The 26,887-nt window shown below is 37.2% G+C and overlaps 1 protein-coding gene across 1 annotated transcript in view; it reads left to right on the plus strand.

Annotated features, from left to right (window-relative positions):
• UBAC2 (UBA domain containing 2) overlaps window positions 1–26,591 on the plus strand; it is an 87,104-nt gene extending 60,513 nt beyond the window's left edge. Inside the window, exons 7-9 of the mRNA XM_032226408.1 lie at window positions 7,495–7,734; window positions 21,424–21,546; window positions 25,948–26,591. Of these exons, the coding sequence (XP_032082299.1) occupies window positions 7,495–7,734; window positions 21,424–21,546; window positions 25,948–26,055 (471 nt within the window). The 3' untranslated portion in view covers window positions 26,056–26,591. The remainder of the gene's footprint in view (window positions 1–7,494; window positions 7,735–21,423; window positions 21,547–25,947) is intronic.
• Window positions 26,592–26,887: the final 296 nt, after the last annotated feature.

Consider the following 26,887-nt stretch of genomic DNA (forward strand, 5'->3'; position numbering starts at 1 on the left):
TTTCCTGTTATTGGCAATAAGCTCATATGTTCTATTATATCCATCTTTATATCTAACTGTCCCACCTCTGAGATGTTGTTTATAAATTTACATCTATGGTTTCTTAATAATTGGTAAATCTTAGAACTAGGGATAACAATTTCTAAATTAAGATTTGGTTTTAAGTTATCAGTTTTCCGTTCAGCAGCCAGGCACTATCTCTCTTGCTAGGCTCCCTAAGATCGGGAGAGATGGCTAAATGGCCTGGTATCACTCCTTTCCATCCCGCTCCCCAACATCCATTTATTTTTACAGGACAATGTGAGGAAACATCACTATCCAGCTTGCCTTGTTTGAAATTGTTTTGTCTTGTGTAATGTAGTTCCTGCTAAATGCACATTTTCCTCAGGGGTATGTGTGGTCAAACATTCAATAGAGCTGCCTGAATGTACTTTTAGCAGAATTGCCTGCACGTTACTTTTCCTTCTCGCAGCCATAAGTGGTAGATGGTGATACTTTGAAAAAGAGCAGAGACCTACAGTATATCACAGAAGTGAGTATAGCCCCTCACATTTTGTAAATATTTAAATATATCTTTTCATGTGACAACGCTGAAGAAATGATACTTGCCTACAATGTAAAATAGTGAGTATATAGCTTGTATAACTGTAAATGTGCAGTTCCCTCAAAATAACACTACACACAGCCATTAATGTCTAAACTGCTGGCAAGATATACTTAAATATTTGCAAAATATTTAAGGGTGTACTCACTTCTGTGATATACTTGTATGTCTATTGGCAGTTTCCCATCCCTGTTTAATGTTTTCTTTCTTTCTTTAATCTTTTCTGCTTTGGTTTTCACATCTTTCATTTAAGAATTGTATATTAGACTTTTATCGTTTAATAATTTAGTTCATATTAAGTCAACATGGCATTATTCGTTCTGTTTTATCAGCTGGTTGAAAACTGAAATATTTGCAAGAATGAACAATTAAGATTTTTCATTTTTGTTTTCACAATAAAAATGCTTATGCTCATTATTTGGACGGATGAAAGGAGGCAGTCAACTTTTGATATATTTTTAAACAGATGTTGCTTCCTTTGTGTGAGAGGCAGGAGCCTAAAACTGATACTGCATAGTGCTTTTGGCACAATTTCAAACTATACCCCAAATGGTATTCTTCAAAGATTCCCTTGTTTATATGGAACTATTTTCTAATATTTTAAAAGAAAATAAAGCTTGTTCATATCATTGCTATACATTACCCCAAAAGTAGTCTTGTATAACCTTTTCTACATAGGCCACTTAGAATTCCATAGGGTCTTTAAAAATGAAAGATTTTTATGTGGATTTTTGAATGAAGAACATATTTAATTGAAAAAAAATAAGAATTGATTATATTTCTGAAAGTTCCCCGTGATAATGGAGAAATGCTTTGGTGTCCCTAAATTTGTTTAGGTAATAGCCAAAGGACTACTTTTATCTATCATGAATAACTATGCAGTAAATTTCTGGAATGACGACCGAAATTTCCTGCATTGTTTTGTCTGCAATTTTGCCTTTTCAATTCAAAACTCAAATTTTGAAACGTAATCTCTAATTATGTAGATACCAAATGACTGTCCCTTATCAAATGACTCATTAAGTTTTCATTTTATGAAAATGAAGCATGATGGTAACAGATGTTTTAAAAATCCAGTCAACATTAATCATGGGTAAGAAAGTAGACCCATTTCCTCCTGGTTTCCTGAAGGTAACCTGGGTGGTTTCTGGCAATTGTGAACGCATCCTTGAGAGAGTCTGGTCCTTTCAATTCTTGAGGAGGAGGTGGTCCCTTCTCAAGAAACCATTGCTAGACCCCAGGATCAGGGGTGGGCTTCAAAAATTGCAGCAACGGATTTGCTGTCCTGTTGCTGGGTGGGCATGGCCATAGCGGGCGTGGCCTAGTCGGCCTCCTGCACCACAGTTGCAAAAAGTGATTCTATGACCCTGGGATACTGCAACTGTCATGAGTTAGTTGCCCAGTGTCTGAATTTTGATCAAGTGACTATTCTGCAGTGGTCGGGTTTTTTTCAGTGTCCTGTAACTTTGAACGGTCATTAAATGACCTGTTGTAAGTCGAGGACTACTTGTAGCATGTTCCACATGGAGCTGCTACTGAAGAATATCTGAAGGTGCAGTTGATACAGAAAGCAACAGGGCAAATAATTATGGTACACAAATGTTATGCCTTTGCTTTGGGAGCTGTACCGGCTCCCAGTTGGCTTCTGAATGGAATTCATTTTGCTGCTTGTCAACTACAAAGCTGTTCATGACATAGGCCAGGATATTTGAGGAATTGTCTTTCTCCAATTGTCTCTGTGTGCCTCATCAGGTCTGGCAGAAGGGACACTCTGGGTTCCATTACATAAGGAGTGTCATCTGATAAGTTCAGGAAGCATGCCTTTGTTGGGGCTGCACTGCCCTTGGGAACATAATTCCTAATCAGGATTAGGTTGGCCCTAAACCTGGTGGTTTTTCAGAAGGCTGTCTTTTCTCCCAAGCATGGGAGTCAGGTGGTTAGGTGAGTCTGTGTATTGTTATTGTTAGAGTTAGGTTTGGGCTGCTATCCAGAGCCAAGACTATTGGAGGATAAAACTAGCCTTTTACTCTCCTATTGTTGATCAAAGTTTTCATGTGCTTTACTAACTTTAAGAATGTTGTATAGGCAAAATTGCCTACTGTTATTTCAGGATTTATCGTATTCCTCTTGAGGTGGCAAATTCTCACTGTAAATATGTTTATTTGCACAAAATATTGTAAACATTTTGAAAACATAAATACTATCAATATATGGAAAGTAACTTGTACTTAGTCACGCAAATGAAGGTAAATATACATGTTCCAGGATAATGTTGCAGGATCTTATCTGAGTCAGTCCATAGGACCAGAGGTTTGTTCTTCCAAGCTTTTGGACTCTTGCTGAAACCCCTTTCTCAGGGAACTTCTCAATCTCTAGGATATGTGCACTGGGAAGTTCTATGCATTGTATTTATGTGGTGCCTGGTTGTGTGCAACTTTTAGATGTTGGTTGGGTATTGATAGTCAGCTACTAAGTAGTTGATTGTTGTTTCCTCATGCTGCTGTGCCCTCAGCTCCTAAGTATCTGTAACTGGGGCAAATCAGTACTCCTGTTGACTGACAAGAGGCCTGTTTCCCAGGCTTCAATCATTTATCTGGCTATTTTTGTCCCTGCTCAGCCAACAATCTTAAGAGCTGAGAGCTGTATTTAGTAGCTGTACTTAGTCAACATACCCATTCACGAAATTTTAATTGCAGAAATAGCAACATAAATTTTGGGTCCTCCAGTGAAGCAATTAGCAGTCCAACAGCTAATGTTGCATGCTTGTTGATTGCTTATATATTTACTCATTCATTTATTCAGCCAACCGTCACACACAAGCAACTTGGGCAATGAACAGAAATAAACAACATAATCATCAAAAAAATAATACACATATGAAGGTAAAAGTTTTATGTAGTCTGAAAAGAAACCTGTGTATAATCTGAAAAAATAGTTTGCCAGTTGTATGACTTGGATTAAGAACTAAGCATCACATGAGAGGATTTTAAACTCTTTATCTTCTATATACCATATTGATAATGTCTAACTCAAATGAGAATGGCCTAGTACTGTAATATAGGTAGCCCTCAACTTAACAACAGTTCATTTTGTGACCGAAGTTATAATGGCACTGAAAAAAATGATCATTTTTCACACATATGACTGTTGCAGTATCCCCATGGTCATAGGATTTATATTTGAATGCTATGACGGTTGCCTGTCCCAGGGTAATGTGATCATTTTTGTGACCTTCTGTGGCAAGCAAAAGTCATTGTGGGGGCGGGGAGCCAGATTCACTTAATTACCGTATTACTAATTTAACAATCAAAGGGATTCACTTAACTGTGGCAAGACAAGTTGTAAAATGGGGCAAAACTCACTTAACACACTTCTCATTTAGCAACATAAACTTTGGACTCAATTGTGGTCATAAGTCAAATACTATCTGTATTGAAACAGTAGTTGAGTTTTAAGAATACAAGGAGTAGTAAATGTGTTACTAGAATAGAATCTTATGAGTCAGGAGGAATGTGCTGAAAATTTAAAGTAACATTTTGAGAGGGCAGTTTTTTTTTTATGCACACAGCAATGGATTTGCCACAATTTAATTGCTTCTTCCCAATTATTTAGAAGCAGGTGGATGGTTCTAACTGAATAAATGATAGGGATTTATTCAAAATAATTCAAGTGGCATCTCTGTCCTGTATCATGCAGTGGAGAACTTCTGTTTGATTTATCGGAAGTGAAAACAAAGCCACAACCACTTCCTTTTTTGTAAGGTTAAGTTTGGGATGGGATGGTATATACTATCGCGTGCAAAATGTTTATTAAAATAAATATAGACTTAGTTCAGATGAATAGGATAAAAAAGTGAATGAAAGAACATAAACAATGTTCTCAATTTTGTTTTCTTCTTTATATATGGCAAGAATCAATAAAATTCAAATTAATTAAAATGTATAAAATGGTAGAATAACACTCTCCTTCATATACGATTATGTTAAAGTATACTTTATTAAAATAATAGCATTTAATCTGTAGTTTCCCAACATTAAAAAAAGTTAACTTGCCACATCGAATAACTTTCCACACATTTTCAGACATTAATATTTCTGTGATCACATATGATATACCTATCTCCCTTTTTTGTGCAACCTTTTGTGATCTTCTGATTCTAGTCTGTATCCTATAGTTCTCTCTGTTGGTAATTTTAATCAACAGCTAAATCATCAAACAATAGTAAATACAGAAATTTCTGATTTTTTAAATTCAAAATGATATGGCTGTTCCTCCTGTTTCAATAACCACTCTCATTTATTTTTATTTATTTACAGTGCCCAGACTAGGTCATAGATTTTAAGAAATACAGGGCACCATTAAAGCATGTCTAAGTATCGTATTTTTCGGAATATAAGACATACCGGAGTTTAAGACGCACCAAGATTTTGAAGAGGCAAATTAAAAAAAAATTCTGCAGACCTCAAAAAAAAAGGGGGGCATGAATAGCCCTTAGAAGGCTTGTAGAGCGCTTGGGGGGGGGGGGAGAGAAAAAATGGTCCATTTTTTGCAAAAAAGAGGGTGAAAATCTGGGTGTGTTTTATACACTGAATACAGCATTTTTGGCCTCCTGAAACTCCATCCCTTCACCAAAATGGCCGTGCATAGCCTTTAGGAGGCTTCCAGAGTGCTCCTGGGCTCTGGGGAGGGCAGAAATGAGCGAAAAACGGGCTGTTTTTTGCTCATTTTTGCCCTCCCCAGACCCCAGGAGCACTTTATAAGCCTCCTAAAGGCTATGTATGTTCTTTTTTGACAAAACATGGGCCGTTCTTGGGACGTCTGCAGAGTGCAAAAACTTTTTTTTAATTTGCCTCTTCGAAATCTTGGTGTGTCTTATACTCTGGTACATCTTATACTCCAAAAAATATGGTATTTGTGCCAGGGCCTCATATGTGATACATTTTTTTTAATGACAAATGGACCAACAACCAAGGTTCTGCTGCATCCCAATTCTTCAGTGTTCTCCAAACTGCCATCTTATGGCAGTCTCTCTTGTCTCTGAATAGTTTTAATAAAACAGTTAATATCTTTTGAAGTCCTGGTAGTATTGCCCAAAATGATCCAGCCTGCTGTTCTACCCTGAATGCAAGAGATACTATATTAAACTATGAGCCAATAAAGAAGGTGCTTTGGTTAAAATGCAGGTAGTGCAGGCATACAATATATCTGTGTAGAGCCAATGATCTCTAATCCTGTGAGACTTTTTTCTGAGCATAAAAGGAGATATAAGAAGCTATTAAAGGCAAAAAAATAACAAATATGCCCAGAAATTACGCAGGTTATAGTAAACAAAAATCAATGATTATTTTTATTTCTAATATCAAAATCTTCAGTTAACACATAATTAAACCTTTTGACACTTGTTAAGGCATTTTCTAAGTGTATTTGCATCTACTTGGGATTGTATCTCAAATGGCCTCCAGTAATTGATGTTGAAATACAAAAACTAATCACACACATACACGTGCACACGCACACACACATACAAATATTTTGCTTGAAATTCTTAAATCCTTCATAATGAACATCAATATTAGCCCCTTTTTCCTTATTATAAATTCCGCTATGATAACTCCTGGAAGCCAATTTGGTGTGGTGGTTAAGGCACCAGGCCAGAAACTGTGAGACATTAAGTTCTAGTCCCACCTGAGGCACAAAGCAACTACATGAGTTGGACCAATCACTCTCTCTCAGTCCTAAAATGCACACAATGGCAAACCACTTTGGAAATCTTGCCAGGAAACTGTAGGGACTTGTCCAGGTAGTCATCAGATTTTTAAAAATTGACTCAAAGGTGCACATGCATATACATATTCAATTCCTAAAAACTAGCTCAATTCCATCCCTCTCCCAATACGTAGGAAAGGAATCAAGGTACTATCCAGTTAGTTTTCTTTCTGGAGTTTGTAAATTCTTACATTAGATTTGTGTCTGAATGCATATGTATTATAGTATCAGAACAGGCAGGATTTGAGAATGAATATCCTATAGTAAATCGGTGCCTAGCATTATATCATTTTGCAGAAAAATATTAATAAACTTCCAGATGGAGCTGTGACGTTATCACAGTCCTCTAAAGCTCCTTGAAATCTTTACACAGCACAATTTTTGAAATGGAAAGAATTGCTGCATCATCCACATACAAAGGAATGGGGATTGGAGAACAGGTGAGGAATGAGGATGAAAATCTGTACTGATAAAATCCTCAGTATTGTTAATGTATAGATTAAGTAATTGTGGGTGGGTGGGGGCTAGAATACATCCTTACGAGTTGGAATAGAATCACCACAGTTCCTCAAAAATAAAAAGCTGTTTCCCACCCCACCCCACCCCACAAGTTGTTCTGATAATTATCATGTTGGAAAATTAATGCAGATTAACCTGGGTATTCATTTCCAATCTTCAATATGCTGTGATCATCAACTGTGAAAGCACAAAAAGGATTTCTAGCAATCAGCGAATTTGCTAGTTGGCAGCAGAACAATTTTTTCTTTGCAGCAACTGAACTACTCAAAGCCAAACTTTTTGGCAAACTGCAAAATGGATCTCAGATGAGTATTTACAAAAACTTCTTGAACAGTTCTCAGTTCTTGAACAAACAAAATGATTATCAATAGTACATCTCATACTCTACTTCTAGTACCAGATTAGGACAAGATTGTACATTTATCATAACATGTTCGTGATTTCTTAATGTGGGGGTCATTAAGCGACTTTGAAGTTTTGCTTTGGAATTAGGAATAATACACTTTTGACATCCAATAGATTTTGCTGAGAGAACTAATCCTAGTCTCTGAATTTCCCTGTCAATATGTCAATTTTTCAATCTGTTTATTTCTCTTTGCTTTTAGATTTCTGGAATGTGCTACAGTAGTAGTCTTTTAAAAGTGTACCGCATACTTTGTGTGCCCTCTGGCATAGCAAAGATATTTGCTCGGACTCTTGAACCAATTTTCTCATCGGCGGAACCCTCTAATGAATTTGGAGTTGGAATGGGAGCAACTATTGATATACAGAGGCAACAGCGGATGGAGCTACTTGATCGACAGATCTTGGTCTCTCAAGTTGCTCAGATGAGGCAACAAAGACAAGTAAAGTCCTTTTTCTGTGGGATGTTGCTTATTTGTGAAATGGATTTATCCATTTACAAAATTAATCTTCATAAAATTAACAGTCCTTTTACATATTACAAATACGTTCCATTTATTTACAAAACATTTTTAATTTATTCCTAATAAATTAATTAGATAAATCCTTAATGGATTCATTTGTACAACATGTTGAATTTACTTTTGATTAATGTTGGTTAGACTTCATGTGTCTATGTGTGCTTCTTGCTTTAGAATGTTGTTCAAATTCACATCAGTTGATCAATTTATAGTTGAATATATTATGTGAACTCATATAATGGTTTTTCAATGACCAGTTTAACATTGGGTGATGTTTTATTGTTTACAATGTTTACAATTTTGTTTATGTTGACGCTATGCCAGTGTCTAACAGCATGTAAAGGTATCTGTCAGGATTTTCCCTTTCCTCTTTTCTAAAGTTTCCCAGAATTTATCCCAAGAAGACAAACATGGCTGTACTGGTCTTATCAACAAGGACAGTTCCATTGGTGGAAATGTGATTTACACAATTCTACATTTGAACAATGAACATTTAATTGGCCTTTGTGCATATTTTATATTCCTATGTACACAAGCAACATATAGAGTATGGCTGATCCAGAAATTGAATCCCACCATTCCTTTTTGGGGTGAGGGTGGGCATAGGATATAGATAGGACATTAAAGAAGAGTTAAATCAGAGAATATTAAAGGTGATTTGAACTCAGAGGACCAACGTTTGCAGATGACTAGTGGAAAATTATAGTTTGGTCTCTGACTTCCTGCCTGTGGCTACTTGTGGCTAACTCTAAGTGCTATTGTTCCCACCCTTAAAACAATATCTTTGGGTGAATTTACCCTTAATCATGTTAATTCCATGTGCCATGTGGAGATTTAGTGAGGATAAGAGTGATCATTAGCTGAAACAAAAGGATTTTTTTAAAAAAAAACTGATAAATATAGAATTGTTCATGGGACTCATCATCTTCCTGATTCAGAGGAACTTAATTTTAGTGGTCTGGTCTACATTAACCTCAGAAAAACTTGGTAGTGGCAGTGGCTTTTGCAATCCAGTTTTAAAATGATGAAATAGTTTCATACTTCCCCTTACAAATTCATTTCCCAGATTCCCTTCTTCTTCTTTCATTCATTCCAGTTGCCCAAGATGCTCCTCACCACTGAATGTCTTGACTGACGTAGAAATATAGGAGACGTATTTAAGTTAAAAGCATATTTATGAAACACTGGTAGAATTCTGCTTCTTTTGGGATCCAGTTCAGAAGAGTCTTAAATTGTTACATTGCCAATTCTTTGCAGTTATCTCCTCCTCATCATCAATCCTATTTTTTCCTCTTAAATATGTCATATGTGCTGATGTCTCAAACTCCTTTCTGGAAGGTTGTTATATGATGGTTGTGTGCTAGGATCAAAAGAGCTGAGTTTGTCTATATATTTAAAGTGTTATAAAGATTTGCTGTTTTATTGTCATGTTTTAGCACTTCCTTCTCGGCTATGTAAGCTTCTTTATAGAGACCAATTTACACTAATCATTTCACAATAGCCGTTGTCATCTATGCAGAGTGTATGAAAAGTATTTGAATATGCAAAGGCCTTTTATTACTTTGGGATTTAGTCAATTCTTAGAGACAGTGGGCAATCTCATTTTGACAGTGTCTCTTTAGCATATGGAAGCCATAGAAATGACTGGGGATTAATACAGTGTTGTTACAGAGAGGAAAAATGCTTTCCCATCTAATAGTTGGAAATTTAGAGATGGTCCTTAATGACTTGCAATTCAGAAAACGGCTTTATAAGGATGGGAGATTAAAGGCCTATAGTGTGGTTAACATAATTGAAGCAGAATCCAGCATTGGGGACTCTGTAACAAAAGAAAACAGGATGTTGCTTCTTTTCCTGTCTAGGTTTCTTGTGTACAGCTCTTGAAACAAACACAGTAGAAGTTTAGGGGCCAAAAGGGTTGTGGTACATATTTCCTTTTATTCTCCAGCTTCCTCAAACTACCAGAAGGATCAAAGCAAAGTTCAATGTAATAGATGCTTATTATTTGAGACAACTTGGTTCTTAAACCATGTGAAATTTCACTGGAAGCTTCCATTGTGACAAAATGTTCAATAATAAGTAGAATGTTCAATAATAAGCATTAATCCTTGCCCTAATCAAAACCCTTTGATCTATAAATGGGTTAAGGCTGTGTGATGGAATGGACAGCTGAAGAAGTGGGGTGGTGCTGGTAGTAGCATCCAATATCTCAGAAAGGAGGAAGCACATTCCAGAGAGGGGCCCAAGACAAGAAACTGTGCAGTCCTGAACAGGATAGGGGAGGCAAGAAAAGGTTCAAGGTAGTCACACCCTAGAATCAACCAGGGTATATCTATTAGGTTAGGTTATAACTTTAGTCTGGTAAGTTCTATTAGGCATAAGAAATAAAGAATTGGACACCGTTGGATCTTACTGTGTCGTATCTGACGGACTGCAAGGGTATTCTTCTGAGGAACTACTTAAAAGCATGTTATTTGTTCAACAACTTTGTTTATACAAGATTGTCTTTCAGAATATATAGGTGAAGCTCCAATCATAGGAAATCTCATATTTTAAATGCTTGCAGCTGCTCTATATTCTTAAAGAACCAAAAAGCAGCATTCAGTGGCATTCTGATCTGTAAAAGGCCTGGACCTCTTTCCATATATCTGTAATTTAAGCATTCCTTGAGAGAAGTCACTCTTTTAAATCCAGGTGTGATTCGTTATGTAGACTATCATTTCTGCATGGAATCTAAATTGGATTTTGGCAGCTCTAAACTGCTTCTTTGAGCAAAAGGCCCGATACATATGCTGACATGTTGTCTTATGGACATGAACTGGAGGTTGGCCAGCTTTACACTTTTCCTTGATTTTACATTTATGCCCAAGTCCACTATTTGATGCCAAAATTATTTCCTTTTTTCTCTTTTGTTGGTGATGTTATCCAGCATTCACAAGAACAACCGATTACTTTCAGGGAGGATATTCATACACTCCTGTTTCAAAGCAGATCTTTCTAACAGAGGCAAGGTTGAAGATTACCTCTGCAGTGAGATTGGCCCAAGCCCTTCCCTTTTTGATAGAAAAAATTAAACAAGAAACACAGGAACCAAGTGTGAGAAGAGAAATGGTGTTTTCCAGCAGGCTCCAAATTAACTCCCTCCATCCTTCAGAGGTAATGGAAGAGAAATCCAAGTATAATTCAGATGGAGGAGGAATCTATTTTTAAAAAAGCTTCTTTAAAAGTATAAATTAAAGCAACAACTAAAAATAATGGGTAAGGGTATAAACTTTGTATGTTTAATATAATATTTATGTACTAATTGTTTATCATTAGATACCTTTTTACAAAGACATTGAAATATATTTTGCTATGATTTGAGCAAGGTGAAATGAAAACCCTGAAGACAGGTGGTAGCAGCAATCACTACAAAGCTTCTACATCAAGGGAGTTGTGTACACCCACAGGCCTGACCCACAATTGTGGGTCAGGCCTTTTTCTCTTCCTTTATTTTGGCCACTTATTTCATATCCTCCATTGACTAGACAAGAATATTGAGTTTTGCTTGAAGAGAAGAATAAAAATGTAATTATCTAGTGGCCTTGTTTATGACTTCTTATAGGTGCACTTCTTATAGGTGCACTGGTATCAAGAAAAAATTATTATTTTGAGATTGATTGAAGGTTGTCAGAGCTTATTATCATAGTAGGCCAGCAAAATGGCAGCTTTTAAAGTTTTGTTTCTAGGATGACCTATACAAAGTAATGATACTTTCCCAACCTTTACAAGGAAGACAAATATACCCTTTGCAAATGGTAACAAAATAGGCAATAATAATTTAAAGAATTCTAGGAAGCTCACCCCTGGGTACTTTTGCTCTGTTACATCCTGAAAAGACGGATGGCCTGTGCAAAGCTAGAAGAAAGCGGAAACTTACTTACCATGAATTCCTGTTATCTGACCTTTAGATAGAAGGCAGGTAGCTAGGTCTCCCAAAAATAGGAGCTTATTTTTCCATAAATGTTATCCTGTTGTTTTATAAAATGAAGGTTTAATTATTTAACTTGTGTCTTCTAAATTTCCTGTAGTTAGATCTAGTTTTATAAAACCATCCATTCAGGGGGAAAAAACACCCTGTAGGAGTTGAAGGGCTCACTAGCTCTTCTTCTTCTTCTTCTTCTTCTTCTTCTTCTTCTTCTTCTTCTTCTTCTTCTTCTTCTTCTTCTTCTTCTTCTTCTTCTTCTTCTTCTTCACCTGGAGTATAAAAATAAGAAATCAGATTTCACTTCAGAAAGAAATGTTATCTTGAAGTGACAAAAACCTTCAGTAATGGTTATTCACAGACTTGCTTAGCAATCAGTCTCTTAGCTTTGTCAATACTATATGTCTGTTTATTATGATGATCATATGCCCAAAGTAGGACAAAATTCCATTGCAGACTCTTAAGCTGGTCGTGGACTGAAATATAATTATCTAATCATCATGACAGAAGGACAGAATTCAAAGTGAAAAATAAAGTAAAATAAGACAGTAAACAAGTGAATTGCAAAAAAACCAACAACCTGAGACTTTGAATGTAAATGTAAAAATGAATCTAAAAATTAGAGAGACTTAAATGATTAACTAGAACTTTAATTGAATTCTGTATTCATATAAAATATTTTTTAAAAACTAGAGTGGAAATTTAGTTTTTTAAAGTAGTTTAGAGTAATCAATAAAGGAGAATATCCCAATCTTAAATGATTGGGAGGATATTGAGTGAATATATTGTGGTAAAAATAATTAATGTTTTGGAGGCCATTTTACAGGATATTTGATGAATTAAGAATAGGGTGGTATACAGCAGTGGTGGGATTCAAAAACTTTTACTACTGTGGGCGTGGCAGGGGATGGATAATGTAAAATCTCCATTCCCTCCCTACTCCAGGGGAAGGTTACTGCAAAATCCCCAATCCCTCCCGATCAGCTGGGACTCGGGAGGCAGAGAATTAGATCGGGGCGGGGCCAGTCAGAGGTGGCATTTACTGTTTCTCCAAACTACTCAACATTTCTGCTACCGATTCTCCAGAACCGATCAGAACCTGCTGAATACCACCTCTGGTATAAGCACTTTTTCCTTATTAAACATACTTTAGCGACATTAATATGGAGATTAGATAAGGTAAGTTAGAAGTATTATTCCAATAAAGAAAATAAGACTAAGCAGTAATAGAAGTAAATCATTCTGTCATTTAGCATAGAAAAATTGAACTTCCTGTTAAGTAAAAAAGGTTTGTTTTTAATGTTTTTGCTGCTTAGTAACAGTGATTATATAACATAAGATGTATAATCTTCAACCAATTGACTGAGAAAGCTATTTTGCAAGAAATATATCTAGTCTGAGATATAGAAACAGTAACAAGATCTGTTTCTCATGTTGTGACACTTTAATTATTGTATACTTTACTGACAGAATTTTCATCTGGCTGATATTCTCTGTCTAACATACGAGTAATTTGAAATTTTCTGTATAGGTTTACTTTAGAGGAGGGGTGTCCAACCTTGGCAACGTTAAAAGACTTGTAGGCTTCAACATCAGAATCCCCCAAACTGGCTGGTATGGGAATTCTGGAAGTTGAAGTCCACAAGTCTTAAATTTGCCAAGATTGGACACCCCTGCTTTACAGCATGTTTGAAAACTGCAATGGCTGTCTTTCTCTTGATGATAGTACATAATTCAGCAAGATGCTATAATCAATGCCAGATCAATTAAAAATATTCAGAATTGTATGTATTCAAAACTTATGGATGCACTTAAAAACTTCAGAAACTATTTGGTGGGTGTGTAGAGAGAGGGGGGGGATGGATATATTGATCTTGTGTTATTTGTAAAAAATAACAAAGGTGGGGCAAAGCCCCCCCCACACCAACTTATGTTTTATGTAAGTGATTCATAGAGAAAATTTGAATAACATAAGGTCCATATTAGCAATAATAGATCTATACTAACTATAATATCTGCATATACCCAAAGAATGTCAGTCAGGACAAATCTGGTCATATATTATCTCTTTTTGGTCAAGCAATGCATAAACTACAGGAATATACTGAAGTGGCAGAATGATGAAACTTACAGTATGAAGGCATGACATAAAGCAGAACTCCTAAAAGAAGGCATATCTATTTCCAGATAATGCATATAATAGTTTCACAAAAGAACACCACCTATGTATGAAGCTATCTATGAAAAAGTGCTGTCTGATCATGTTATATGTTTTTCTCAATAGCTTGCAAGCATATAGTTGGCTGCTTCCAAAAGCTGATGTTGCTGCTGCTGCTTCCAAAAACTGGTTAAATATTGTATTGATGAAAGTATTTATTTTGTTCAACTATTGTTTCTATTCTTTCCTTTTTTGTTTTAACACTAGCCATCATTCCAAGGCATTTGTAATTCAACTCATTCGCTTTCCCTACAAAGAGCGGTGGCTTAATGATCCTGGAGATGGTCTTTGCTCCAGTGGTTTAAGCCCTAGCATAGTGTGGCAGCTCCTATCACTTTCCTCAGCTTCTGCCTACCTAGCAGTTGAAAAGCATGTTGTACACATGTTGTACACAAGTAGAATGCTTTGGTGAGGAGATGAGCCGGTGCTTCATGCAGGCAGTCAGGTTCTTGCCAACCCTGAAATGTCCCGGTTGTGATGTATGAAAAAACATTATCTGAAATAGATCACTGCTCAACACTTTCCATACATACAGCCATGTTACTGCCACAGAGTTTGGACTGAACAAATGTGTCCTACTCACCATCAAATGGGGGGGGGGGGGGATAGTGAAAACTGAAGGAAGCAAGATGCCCGATAGAAATAACATCAAAAGTCTGGATGACGATGTTCATTACAAGTACCGAGGCATCCTTCAAGCAGACAACATCAGGCACATTGAAATCAAAAGAAAGGTTAGAAGTGAATATATCAAGAGAGTGAAGATCTGCAATCAAAACCTGGGCAATTCCAGTCATTAGATACACAGCTGGAAAAATGTACTGGACTCAAGCAGAACTAAAAGTCATGGACAGAAAGGTCAGAGAAATGATGACAATGAATCGTGCCTTTTCATCCTTGCAGTGACGTTGATAGACTCTACCTACCAAGGAAAATATGTGGACATGGAATGTTGCAAGTATATCAGAAGGTTGAAGAAAAGGGAGTTGGAAGAATAGCTGAAGGACAATGAAGAAGATGTACTGAAGAAGGAAGGCTCACTGACTTCTGGAGAGATCAAACTGGCCTACAAGAAAAACCAAATGAAGAACATAATAGGGCCATGATAGACAAAACATTACATGGCCAGTGCATTTAAAAAATAGCAAGGAAAGTAGATAATAATAAGACCTGGTAATGGCTAAGAGCAGGAAAATCAAAGAAAGAAGGACTAATTCTGGCTGCACAAGACCAAGCCTTAAGAACAAATACATACAAAATCAGAATTGAGAAGATAGCAACAGACAGCAAGTGCCTCCTATGCAAAGAAGCTGGAGAAACAGTAGACCACCTGGTGAGGCTGCTTCAAGAAGATCGCCCTGACTGACTATAAGCAATAGCATGACAAGTGGCAACAATGATCCATTGGAAGATCTGCAATAAATATCATTTGCCTGCAAGCAAGAACTGGTGGGACCATAAAATAGAGAAAGTCATAGAAAGTGAAGAAGCTAAATTCCTCTAGGACTTTAGAATTCAAACAGAAAACCACCTGCCACATGACACCCTAGACTTAACAATTGTCAATAAAAAAGACAAAAAAAGTCTGGATAGTGGATGTGGCAGTATACTGGAGAAAGCAGAATAGAAGAGAAAGAACTGGAGAAGATAACAAAATACAAAAATCTGTGAATAGAAATAGAATGACTGGGCCAAAAGCAAGCAAAGATAGTATCAGAGGTGGAATTCTGCCGGTTCGGACTGGTTCGCACGAACCGGTAGCGGAAATCACAGCTGGCTCCACCCATCCGCCCCGGCTCTATGGCATCCCATTTAGGCCCTTTTTGCAGCCAAAGCACATGCATGGTCCTTGATAAGGACTTGATAGACAAAAATGCCAAACCCAGTCTGAACATCTGGCTGACTCTGCGATAAATAATAATAACAACAACAACTAACTTCCTTTCCCTATTGTTTTAACACTTTTATGGTTGGTTGGATTTGATTGTGATTTTTATTTTTACTGATTTGATTTATAGTGACTTTGTTGTTAAATCTGTGGTGAACTTTCTTCTTAAATGATGTCATTGAATGTGCAAATTGAGTCAAATTACTTAACTTTTTGACTATTTCAGTTTTGATTTAATTTTGCTTGATGCATTTGTGCCACATATTAGTTGCATTCATAAGCATGAATCTAGAAGATTCAAAGCCACAAAATTGCTTTTAGCATTTACTGTTTCTGACTTTTTTTAATGTTACAAATGCCATTCAAGCAGTGACAATATTCTTTTCTTAACATCGTCTTATATTTATTCTAAAAACAAATGTGCTCTGTGCTTGTTTAGTTTGTTCCAAGGACAGGATTTACATTTAAACCATGAGTGTTCAACCTTTTAGCTTGAGTGAAGAGGAATTATTATGGACCACATATAAAATACACAATAAAGTTAATGAATATAAATAACAAACTTCCTTTATTTTTATGATCTTGTGGTCTGCATTACTAGCTATCCAGGACTGCATAGAGCCCATGGGATGTGGGTGGGAACACATCTGATTTAAACCTGTTGAAATATCACTAACATGTTTTCTAGCCATGACAGTCTAAACAAACTTTTCTCAATTTGGCCTCATACTGATGTTTTGGTTACTAGTGATTTAAATACCCAGCCAGCATGACCATTATCAGAGAGTGTGAGATTTGTAATGATAAACACTTCATCCAGAATGATGAAGCATGATCTGAACTAACAAGATTATATAGTTAATAAATTCAGAAGCTTCTTAAAATTTGAGTTATAGCAATGGTGAAATTTACAAACACATGTGCAATAGCACAACATCACACATACAGGTTCAGATGTATATATGGTAACTGCAGTCTTAGAATTCTCTCAGTGCTGAGAGAAATATCCTTATTTATCACATATCTGAACATACAGTAAGAATGTATTTTGGTGACCTTTATTAATGACATGCTATTTAACAGCTCTCTAAAGGTGTTGGAATTTTGAAATGAAGCAGCATATTTACATTCCAATTAGCTACAGATCACAAGACAGACAGTGAAAAACAAAAACAACATAGAATTTAAGAACAGGATTCCTTGTGCTGTTGTAGAATCTGTAGGGATTGTAGAATCTGAACTATATTTTCAAGCACTTCTCATCATTGGCAATGAATTATTGGGTGCCGTAATACAGCAACATCTGAAAATGGACAGGATTTTTACATTTTAAGATAGATCATTTTCCAGTTATCATAAGGGAATACAATTTAAGAACTCATTTTTCCCCCCATTGGTGACTTAGCACAGAAGTAAAATAACACATCCTATATTTTTTGTCTACAGCTATGAGAGCAAGTTCTCATGCACTAACAAGCAAACAGCTGATACCAGTTCAGTTCAATATCAAAACAAGAGACTGGTAGAAGCCATCCTTTCACCTAAAAGAGAGTAGCTTCCACTTCATTGCATCACTTTCACAGAAGAAAAAGGGGCAAGAATTTGAACCTTGATTTCAATATAAATGAAGCTCACACTTGATACACAGCGGCTGCTGAAATTCCTTCATAATAATTTTTATAATGTTATAAGAAATCGAATTAATTTGAGTTTTGTATCTTTACTTTAATCTTGCAATTTCTTGCCTAGCCTTCAAGAAACTTAACAATGATAATTTCTTTATCATACCAATTGCAGTGTTGGTTTTATAGCTTGACAATGTTTTATCATGCAAAATGTGCCTTAGATAATTTCTAACTCTTACATAATCTCAAGTAAAATCAAACCAACTGTTTTAAAGTTGATGACCTCTATAATTGCCACTGCTTTTAAATTAAAAAAGAAATGCTAATCTTTATTTTGCTCTTTTATTAGTATTCAGTTATTTGCATTTACAACATTTTAGTGAACTATTCCTTTAGTTGATTTTAGAAATGCTTTTTTTTTAATTTGAACCTTATATAATAATTGTACAAAATACTGGTTTCTAAGGAACATATACAGCTTACTGTATGTTCCTTAGAAATCATTAAAGGCTACATAGCTGCTCATTATGCTTTCACATTATGCTTTTTGGTAATTTAGCAAAGATATAGACTAGTTTACCAGATTACTTAAAATTTACCACCCAAAGGGAACAAACATAGAAACAAAATTACAATTAAATGAGATTCTCTTAAGAGTAACTGCTGAAAAACAGAACTTATATTTATCTAGCACCTTCAAAATAATGTATCCTGATTGATTTTAATGGAAGTTGGGTGGCAATCAGTGGTGGGATTCAAAAAAAATTACTGCTGGTTCTGTGGGTGTGACTTGGTGGGCATGGTTTGGTGGGCGTGGCAGGGGAAGGTTACTGCAAAATCTCCATTTCCTCATGATCAGCTGGGACTCGGGAGGCAGAGAATAGATGGGGGCGGGCCAGTCAGAAGTATTTACCTGTTCTCCGAACTATTCAAAATTTCTGCTATCAGTTCTCCAGAACTAGTCAGAACCTGCTGAATAGCACCTCTGGTGGCAATACAATATTGAACTGCTAGGATAATAAACATGTGGTATTGTGTTAAATAAATATCCCCAATTCAGTGTGTTAAACTTGAATCATGAATGTATATCAACCATAATCATGAGTTGTAGCAACAGTGTGTTGACTTGCAAGGTAGCCTCCAGATTAAACACAATAGGGGGATAAAGGATTTTAGTTGTACTAATGGGATATTGGCTAAAATGTAGCAAATTTGGCATTATCTTTATTGCATATGGCACAAAAATCTAGTAAACTAGTCTATATTTTTGATAAATTACTAAAAAGCATTATGCAAAAGAATAATGAGCAACAGAAGTCATCAGTAATGACTACAACATATGGAAAAATGAGAGTTTCGAATGTATGAAGTGTAAATGATAAAGTGCATGATTTCATTAATGAAATAAAAACTAAATATGCTATAGGTTTATGAATTAAGAGAGAGTGGAATGATATAAGAGTGATGAGATTCGAAGATATCCTATTTCTTGAACTTGAAGAAATGTAACCAAATGAGAAATATTGCATGTGCATGAAGCCAAAAATTAGTATAAGAAATGTGTATAAGAGAGTTTATATAAAAAGAAAATTGCAGAGAATTAAAGCAAGCACAGAACCGTTGAGATTGAAACAGTTAAGGTGCAGATTGATTTTGATTAAATAGTAAACTATTCTGAAAATGGGTGAAGAAGGCTAAATAAGTAGCCCCTGAGAGACTGAATAAACAAATAGTGATGAAATGATTTGAGAGAAATCCAAAAGAAAGGAATGCTGAAAAAAGTATTTCAGAAAAGTGTATTGAATGATAGTGCTATGCCAGAAAGTGGAATTGAAATAAATGATATATGTTTTGGAGCCCAAAACAAAATGATGAAAAAGAACCTTTAAATGCATTTAGATCATTGACAGCCAATGAGGCTGCAGGTATAGATGATATTACTGGAGGAATATTAAAATATAGATATGGTCTGTGTCTAACGTGTAAGAAGAATGTGTTGGACCCAATGATTACAAAAATGTTATTTTTTCCTCAATAGAAAAGGGGATGTTATTATTAAATATGGTTTGGAAGGTATTTGACATTATTCTTGAAAGATTACAAGATCTGAAAGTGAGCAAAATTTGGGAAGTGCAGTGTGACTTTCTGCCAGGTACATCAGATTTTTGTTATTTGAAAATTGAAAACTATACTGTATTTACTTAATTACAAAGCTTATATACCAGAGGTGGGTTGCTGCCAGTTCGGCCTGGATGGGCGAAATGTTAATAGCGGCGGCAGGAGGCTCTGCCCACCCACCCGGATGCTTCTGCACAGAAGTGTCACGTGCGGGATCACACCCAAACCAGTAGTAAAGAAATTGGCAACCCACCTCTGTTATATACCATTTTAATCACAAACTATTCTGAATGGGTGGAAGGTTGGCTGAATAGTTTTTAATTCAGAGAAAACATATGATTCTGCGAGTAGGGTTTAATTATGAACTGTATTGAGGAAACATTATAATTGCCTGCTGGAAGAGAAGAATGGTGTAGATGCAAGTAAAACATTCATGAGAACAAATGAAAAGTTTAGCTAATGCTGTACTGCTAAGCAGGAAGTAAACATTCCTTAAACATTTATCCATAATGCTAATCTTAAAATAAGAAATGGAGATGATAGGGAATGTGAAACATGTATTTTTTTGTATATGCCTTGTTGGCTAATTTACAGTGAATATTACATGGTACTATGCAGCAAGTAGTATGAATCTGAAAATTAATGTATAAAAGACCAAGTCACTTGCATTGATAGGAAAAATGGGGTGGATGTTGGAGATGACAGTTAAGCTGTATTAAATTGCAATGGATTACTTAAATGTGGCTAATAAAAAGGAAAAGTGGTGGAAGCAAGGACATTGTTAAAATTAGAAAGGTATGGAGAGAAAAGTGAAATGCATATTGCCCAATATTTCTATTAGCAGAACACTATATATTCAAGATATTTTTCTCTCTCCTTGAAATGGAGCACATAAAGTGTACAGGTAATCCTCAATTTACAACAGTTTAGCAATTGACTCAGATTTCTGTGATCACCTTTTGTAAGCTTCTGACAAGCTAATGGGGAAACCAGATTCACTTAACAACCGTGTTACTAACTTAACAACTGTGATTCATTTAACAACTGTGACAAGAAAGGTCATAAAATGGAGCAAAACTCACTTAACAAATGTCTTATTTAGCAACAGAAAGTTTGGGCTCAATTGTGGTCGTAAGTTGAGGACTACCTACTCCAGGAGTGGGTTTCAGCTGTCACTACTGCCGGTTTGCTCAGGGACACGCCGTGCACTTTGTATGCACATTTAATGCAAGCTACGTGCGCATGCACAATCCAACAAAAATTGGCAGTGCCTATGGCGCCGCCGAGAGAACCGGTTCGGGGCCCTTGCAGGCCTGGGTCATTGCCAGTTCCAGCGATCCAGGCTGCCAAGTTATTACCGGTTCGGTTGAACCGGTCCAAACCGGTAGGAATCCACCTCTGACCTACTCCCAAATGCTGAAAGTACTGCCATAGAAGCTTGAAAATCAAAGATGAAACATACACAGATACCAAGACTGCAACATTCTGAAAAAAGGAGAGTTTAGTGGTCAGATGTAAGAAAGCTATCATTTATGCATTCTATAGGCCAGTCCTTCAGAGCTGAAGGAACCAAACCAAATGTAAGTGAACAAAGGAATCAACCATGAACTTGATGTAGGGAACTTCCACTGGCTCCTAGAAAGGTTGGTTGTATGGTCGAGTTTTTGCAGAATTACTTAAATCACTCATTTTTACACAGTTCCTATAATTTGCTGTTTGTTTTTAATTTGAAAGTTAATTCATACTCAATTGTATGTTTTTGTATTTTTAAGAGTAATCTGAGAATATTTTATTGTAGGGTGGAATGGTTAATTGGAACCGTTTCTTTCCTCCTTTACGTCACCGACCTAATGCAAATTATCTGGATAATCACCCAACTGTGCAGGAGGGACGGCCTCCAGCTGAAGTTTCTGAAGAACAGGTAACATCTTCCTTTTATGAAAATCACAAACATGATTCTGCTAAGCTTAAGCACATTAACTTTTTTCCATGCTTACTGCTCAGTATGAGTAATCACATACTGTTTAATCACATGGCATCTCTTCACTAAATATAGGGAAGCAATCATGCACGTTATACAACGTGAACTATTCCACTGTATGCCTAGCACCCACAATAAGAATACATCTGAACTGCTAGATAATGTATCAACTTGTGTATTATATTTTCAGGTACTAGAATAGTATCCTCTTTAAATGTTCCATCTACTTTGTACATTCAGAAATAGGAGTGTTCAGTTAGAGCTTTTTTCCCCCAAAGTTTACCTGCTTTCAAGACCTTGTGTTGAAAGGAAAAACAATTGTGCATTTAATAGACAGAGAATTGTGAAAGCATCATATAGAAATATTTACCCTACTACAGGCAGTCCATGAGTTTACTTAGTGACCGTTTGAAGTTACTACAAACATGACATATAACCATTTTTCACACTAATAACCATTGCAAAATCCCCAAGGTCACATGATTTACCATTTGGATGCTTGACTTACGTTTCTGATGGTTGCAGTGTCCCAGTGTTTATGTCCCCTTTGCAATCTTCTGACAATGAAAGTCAATGGAGAAACCAGATTCACTTAACAACCGTGTTACTAATTTAACAACTGCAGTGATTCACTTAATAAATGTGGCAAGAAAAGTCGTAAAGCGGTGCAAAAATCATTTAACAAAGTTTTCACTTGGCAACATAAATTTTCAGTTCAGTTATGGTTGCAAGCTGAGGACTACCTATATTAAGGTATTTTAAAAAAAGGATGGCAACTATTCTGAATGGCAACATCAAAATATGCGAGGTATCTAAGGGCCTTATTTAACGGTCATTTATTTTTTTGTTATGATTATACATAGTTTACCAAAGCATAAGGGTAAGTTTTTCTTTAAATGCATTATGCTCTAGGACAGTGGTCCCCAACCCCCGGTCCGCGGACCGGTGCCGGGCCGTGGACCGGTGCCGGGCCGTGGAGTACCTGGCACCGGGCCGCGCAGCGGCCGGGGGCCATGAGAGCTGATCTCCCCCCCGCCCTCTTGCTCTGCTCGCCCCGGGAGGGAGGGGGCGGCGGTGGCGGCCTCGGCCCAAACTTGGGATGCTGCTGGTGGAGGCTGCCTGGGAGGCGAAACTTTGTCCGCGGACTCGCCCGGCCCGCCTGCCCCGTGGAATGACGAGGGGGGGAAGGAGGGGGCGGCGGCGCTGCATTTTCCTCCCAAGGAGAAACTAAGGTTGCGGGGGGGAGGGGCGCAGCGCGGCCGTTTCGGGGGAACTTGGGGAGCTTCGCCGTTCCGAGAGGCCGAGGGAGGCTCCGCTGCGGGAGGGAGGGGAGGGCGCCCGCCCGCCGCCGGCGGCTCCCTTCGCCCAGCCTGGCACCACAGTAGCTCTCCAGGCGAAGGCGCGCACTTGGCCTGGCGGCCGCTCGGGCTGAAACAACGCGGAGCCTCGTGCTTCCCATGGAGGGGAGGGGGCAGGCGGCCGACCTCCCGTGTCGCCAGGCGGTTCGCTGACACTTCCGAGAGGCGAAGGCTTCGGTGCGCCAGGCCTCCCGCCCAGCCCCGAATGCCAAGCCGACTGCGGCTCCTTCGACCCGCCTGGTGAAGCGCCCGTTGCCGCCCCCCGACCGAGTCTGCTTCTTCCCGTTTTATAGCTGTGTATTCTACTCCTTGTGAAGAGTCAAATATGGTGTCAAGATGCGTATTCTGTAAACTCTGGGAATGCTCCATACTTCATGGAGGGATATGAGTTCCTTGAATGTGTTGCATGGAGTCTTGCGGATACAGGCTCAAAAGGAAATAGAGAAATTCGGCTATTTAGAACTTACTCAGAATGTTCACCTAAGAATAACGCAGGTTTATGCCAAATTTTCATGTACTACTCTTGAGAATGTTGTCAAATCAGATTTTACTTTTTAAAACATTAAAATAGCTTAAAAGAAGCAACCTAGTTAATATTCAATAAAATTTTACATTTTACAGCGCGCGCGAACAACGCCCCCCCACTCCTGCGCGCCCTCAGCGGGCCATGGTAAAATTATCAAAGGCTGACTGGTCCGCGGCGATAAAAAGGTTGGGGACCACTGCTCTAGGAGACCCAGTGCAGAGAGGAAAGTGGGGGTAGGAAAGCTGGAAGCCTCTGGTAGAGCTGAACACAAAGCCCTAGGAATGAACTTCTTAAAACTGAAGTAGCAGTGTGGCAGTTAATCCTAGAAGAGCTGATTCGGGGGCTTCCCTTTTTCATTCATCTCTCTGATTCATTATTGAAATGGGAGAAAATGAAACTTGAGGACAGTAAGAAATACCGATCATTTTCTGTTCTTTAAAACTTCTTTAAGACAAGACTCATATTGTTCTTCTGGAAATTTTGAATCATTTAGAAATACATTTTCTGTTTGAGAATTATCCATTCTTCATCACGAAATGACAAAATAGAAAGGAAAAAAACGTTTTAACAATAACAAAATAATAAACCGTTTAATTGGAATTGGAACTATATCTGAGGTTTAGAAGATGTTAAAGGTCTAATAAATCTCTAACAAAAATTGAAATAAACTCTTATTAAATATATATATATATATTTAGAGAAGGTGATTACAGATTTAAATAATTACAGATGTGGTTGTTCTGGAATTTTCCAGTTAAAGAGTTTCCAACCTTCAGAAAACACGATCCTACCTTATTTTTAAAAATAAACAAGTTGAGGAACATCAGGAAACCACTTGAAAGTTTTTCATACAGGCATTCTGAGAAACAAAGCTTGTAATTTGTGTTTATGACTGTAGCTGCTCACAAACATATTAAAATGGGTTTTCCTCAAATCCCCACCATAGATTTGTTTGCTAAGGGGAAGCTGAGCCAGACCATAAATTCAGCAATAACTTCAATATTCATGTTGTGATAGGTAGGTTGTTAAGATTTGGGGCAGTATGACCAATAACACCGAACTATCTGGGGGAAAAAATTGAAACGGAGATCTGTTTTGCTTCATTACATCTCATAAACTTGGGGGAAGGAATGGTAGGAAGAACAGAACACAACCAGGATGGCTCCAGCATTTGCTCTTTCCCTCCTTAGTGATTTGGTTTGGTTTCTTCTTTTTCTTTTAAGAGGTCAGACTGGAGTAAAATAGACTGAGCTGCAAGGGAATGAGTATGGTAGCTCAGTCTCAATGAGTCCATGGTTAAAGTAGATTTGGATCGGGATCTTCTCACTCCTAAGGAAATAACCTTAATGCTACACCACACTGACTCTTTGGGGTTCTTTTGTTTCTACAAAGCAGAATAGACTGACTGGAGGGTGGGGCTGTTCATAGTGCCCCTGCCCAGCCAACCCAACTGACACTGGGTTGAATAGCATGGATGGCTGCCCCATGCAATGAATTCTGATTTTGTGGGTCTGTCTATCTTTTTTTTCCTTTCATTTTTCATTCCCCCACCCCCTTCTGCTTACGCTGGCAATTATAGAGAAGTGTGCAGTAATCTTTGTTTTCTGAATCCTTTTATACATATCCAAAATAAAGTATCCAGGCTTCTTAAGCAAACTGGAAAAAAAAACAATGCAGTTGCCTAAAACTGAACACATGCCCTGTTTATGACTCTGGTATCATATGATAGTTGTCATGTGCTATGCTTGGAAATTTTACAGGGATTTCCCCAAGTTTCAGGATTTTTTTAATAGCTGCATTCTCAAAACGAATTCAGTTATTGTATTGTTTCATTGCTTATACCCAGATAAATATTTATTAATAGCTCCATATGAAAAAGTGATTATTGCTCCTTGCCATATCTTGGTGCATTCTTGCAAACTGTGGCTTGAATTTTTACATTACGCTGACAGGCAGTCTAAACAGCATTATAGTGTTCCTTTTTCCTGTACTGGTGACATTGAGAATACTTGGATTACTGTGTCTCCCCTTACAAACCAACCTCTAGAAATAAGATCATTATATGGGTTGCACGTTGGTCCCACCCATAAGTCATACATCTCTACTATTGCTCTAAGCAAGAAAGAATATTACTGTTCCTACGATAGGTAGATAATACAACTATTAAGTCTAGCTTCTTAACATGAGAAGCAGTGATAATATAGGAGATGGTACTATCCGCAGAGGAGTTCATCCTCCTAAAATGGAGGTGGAGTCTCATGAATTCCTGTGCTGCTTGATAAACTAAATAGTTGAATTAACTTTAATATATTTCATTACAAGAAAAAAAATCAATCTCACCAGCTATGTAATAGCTATATCTCACCCATTCACAATCAGTTCTTCAAAACATGCTACTGTGTTAGCTGTTTGGTATGAATTTTAATGTTTCTCCCTTTCTCTCTTATTTCTCCATAGGTGGCACGGCTCATGGAAATGGGATTTTCTCGAGTGGATGCTTTGGAAGCTTTGAGAGCTTCTAATAATGACCTCAACGTAGCCACCAACTTTCTGCTGCAGCACTGATAATTGAATACCTGCAGGGAAGAACTTAAATTGACATCTGTCGTATGCTTTCCAGAGGGCTGTAAACAACTGCAGGGTAGACACTTGAATGTTTAAATCAAGAAAAAGAAGCTGCCTCTTCACATGCAATATATTACTGCAGAAAAGATGGCTGGCACTGGAAATCTCTTTCCCTTGAATGGAGTATACTAGCCAGGTTGCACTGGAAAAGTGTTTGCAATCATAAACATATGTTATATAGCAATATTTATTTTGCAAAATTGGGTTTATGTCTTGCCCCCACCCCCAAAATCAGCATTACATGTTTGATCATTTATGATAACAAAAAAGACTTTTTTTTTCTTAAAACAACTGTTTACCCTCTCAAAAAAAATATTTTGTTATATATAGCCAACCAAACAACATTTCATTTTCTTATTTTTTTTTTTAAAAAAAATACTACATTTCATTCATCTGCTTTACCACAGCTTCAAGAAATGTGCAGAATTCCTTGGCTATGTAATTTCAATAAAGGGAGAAAGGACTGAAATCTTGTATTCAGAAGATTCTATTCATTTTTTTAAGGGTTGGTGGGAGCATGCAGAATATGGCTTCTGGAATTTTTTTCATCCCCTTTACAAGTAGTGTTTATGTGTGGCCAGTGGAGCATGAAGCAGGCTGCATCTACTCTGCCTTAGTTCATATGACCAGGGGGGAAAAGGAAATAAAAGAGTTTAGCAAAAAGCAGATAGCAACTTTCGAGGCTGGTGTCCAACTCCCTCTCTTATGAGGATGCATTGAGACAATCTACGTAGTCATCTCCAACCAATGTTTGAACTCAGTCTAACTTTGG

Source organism: Thamnophis elegans, chromosome 11 (assembly GCF_009769535.1).
Source record: "Thamnophis elegans isolate rThaEle1 chromosome 11, rThaEle1.pri, whole genome shotgun sequence".
NCBI lineage: Eukaryota > Metazoa > Chordata > Lepidosauria > Squamata > Colubridae > Thamnophis > Thamnophis elegans.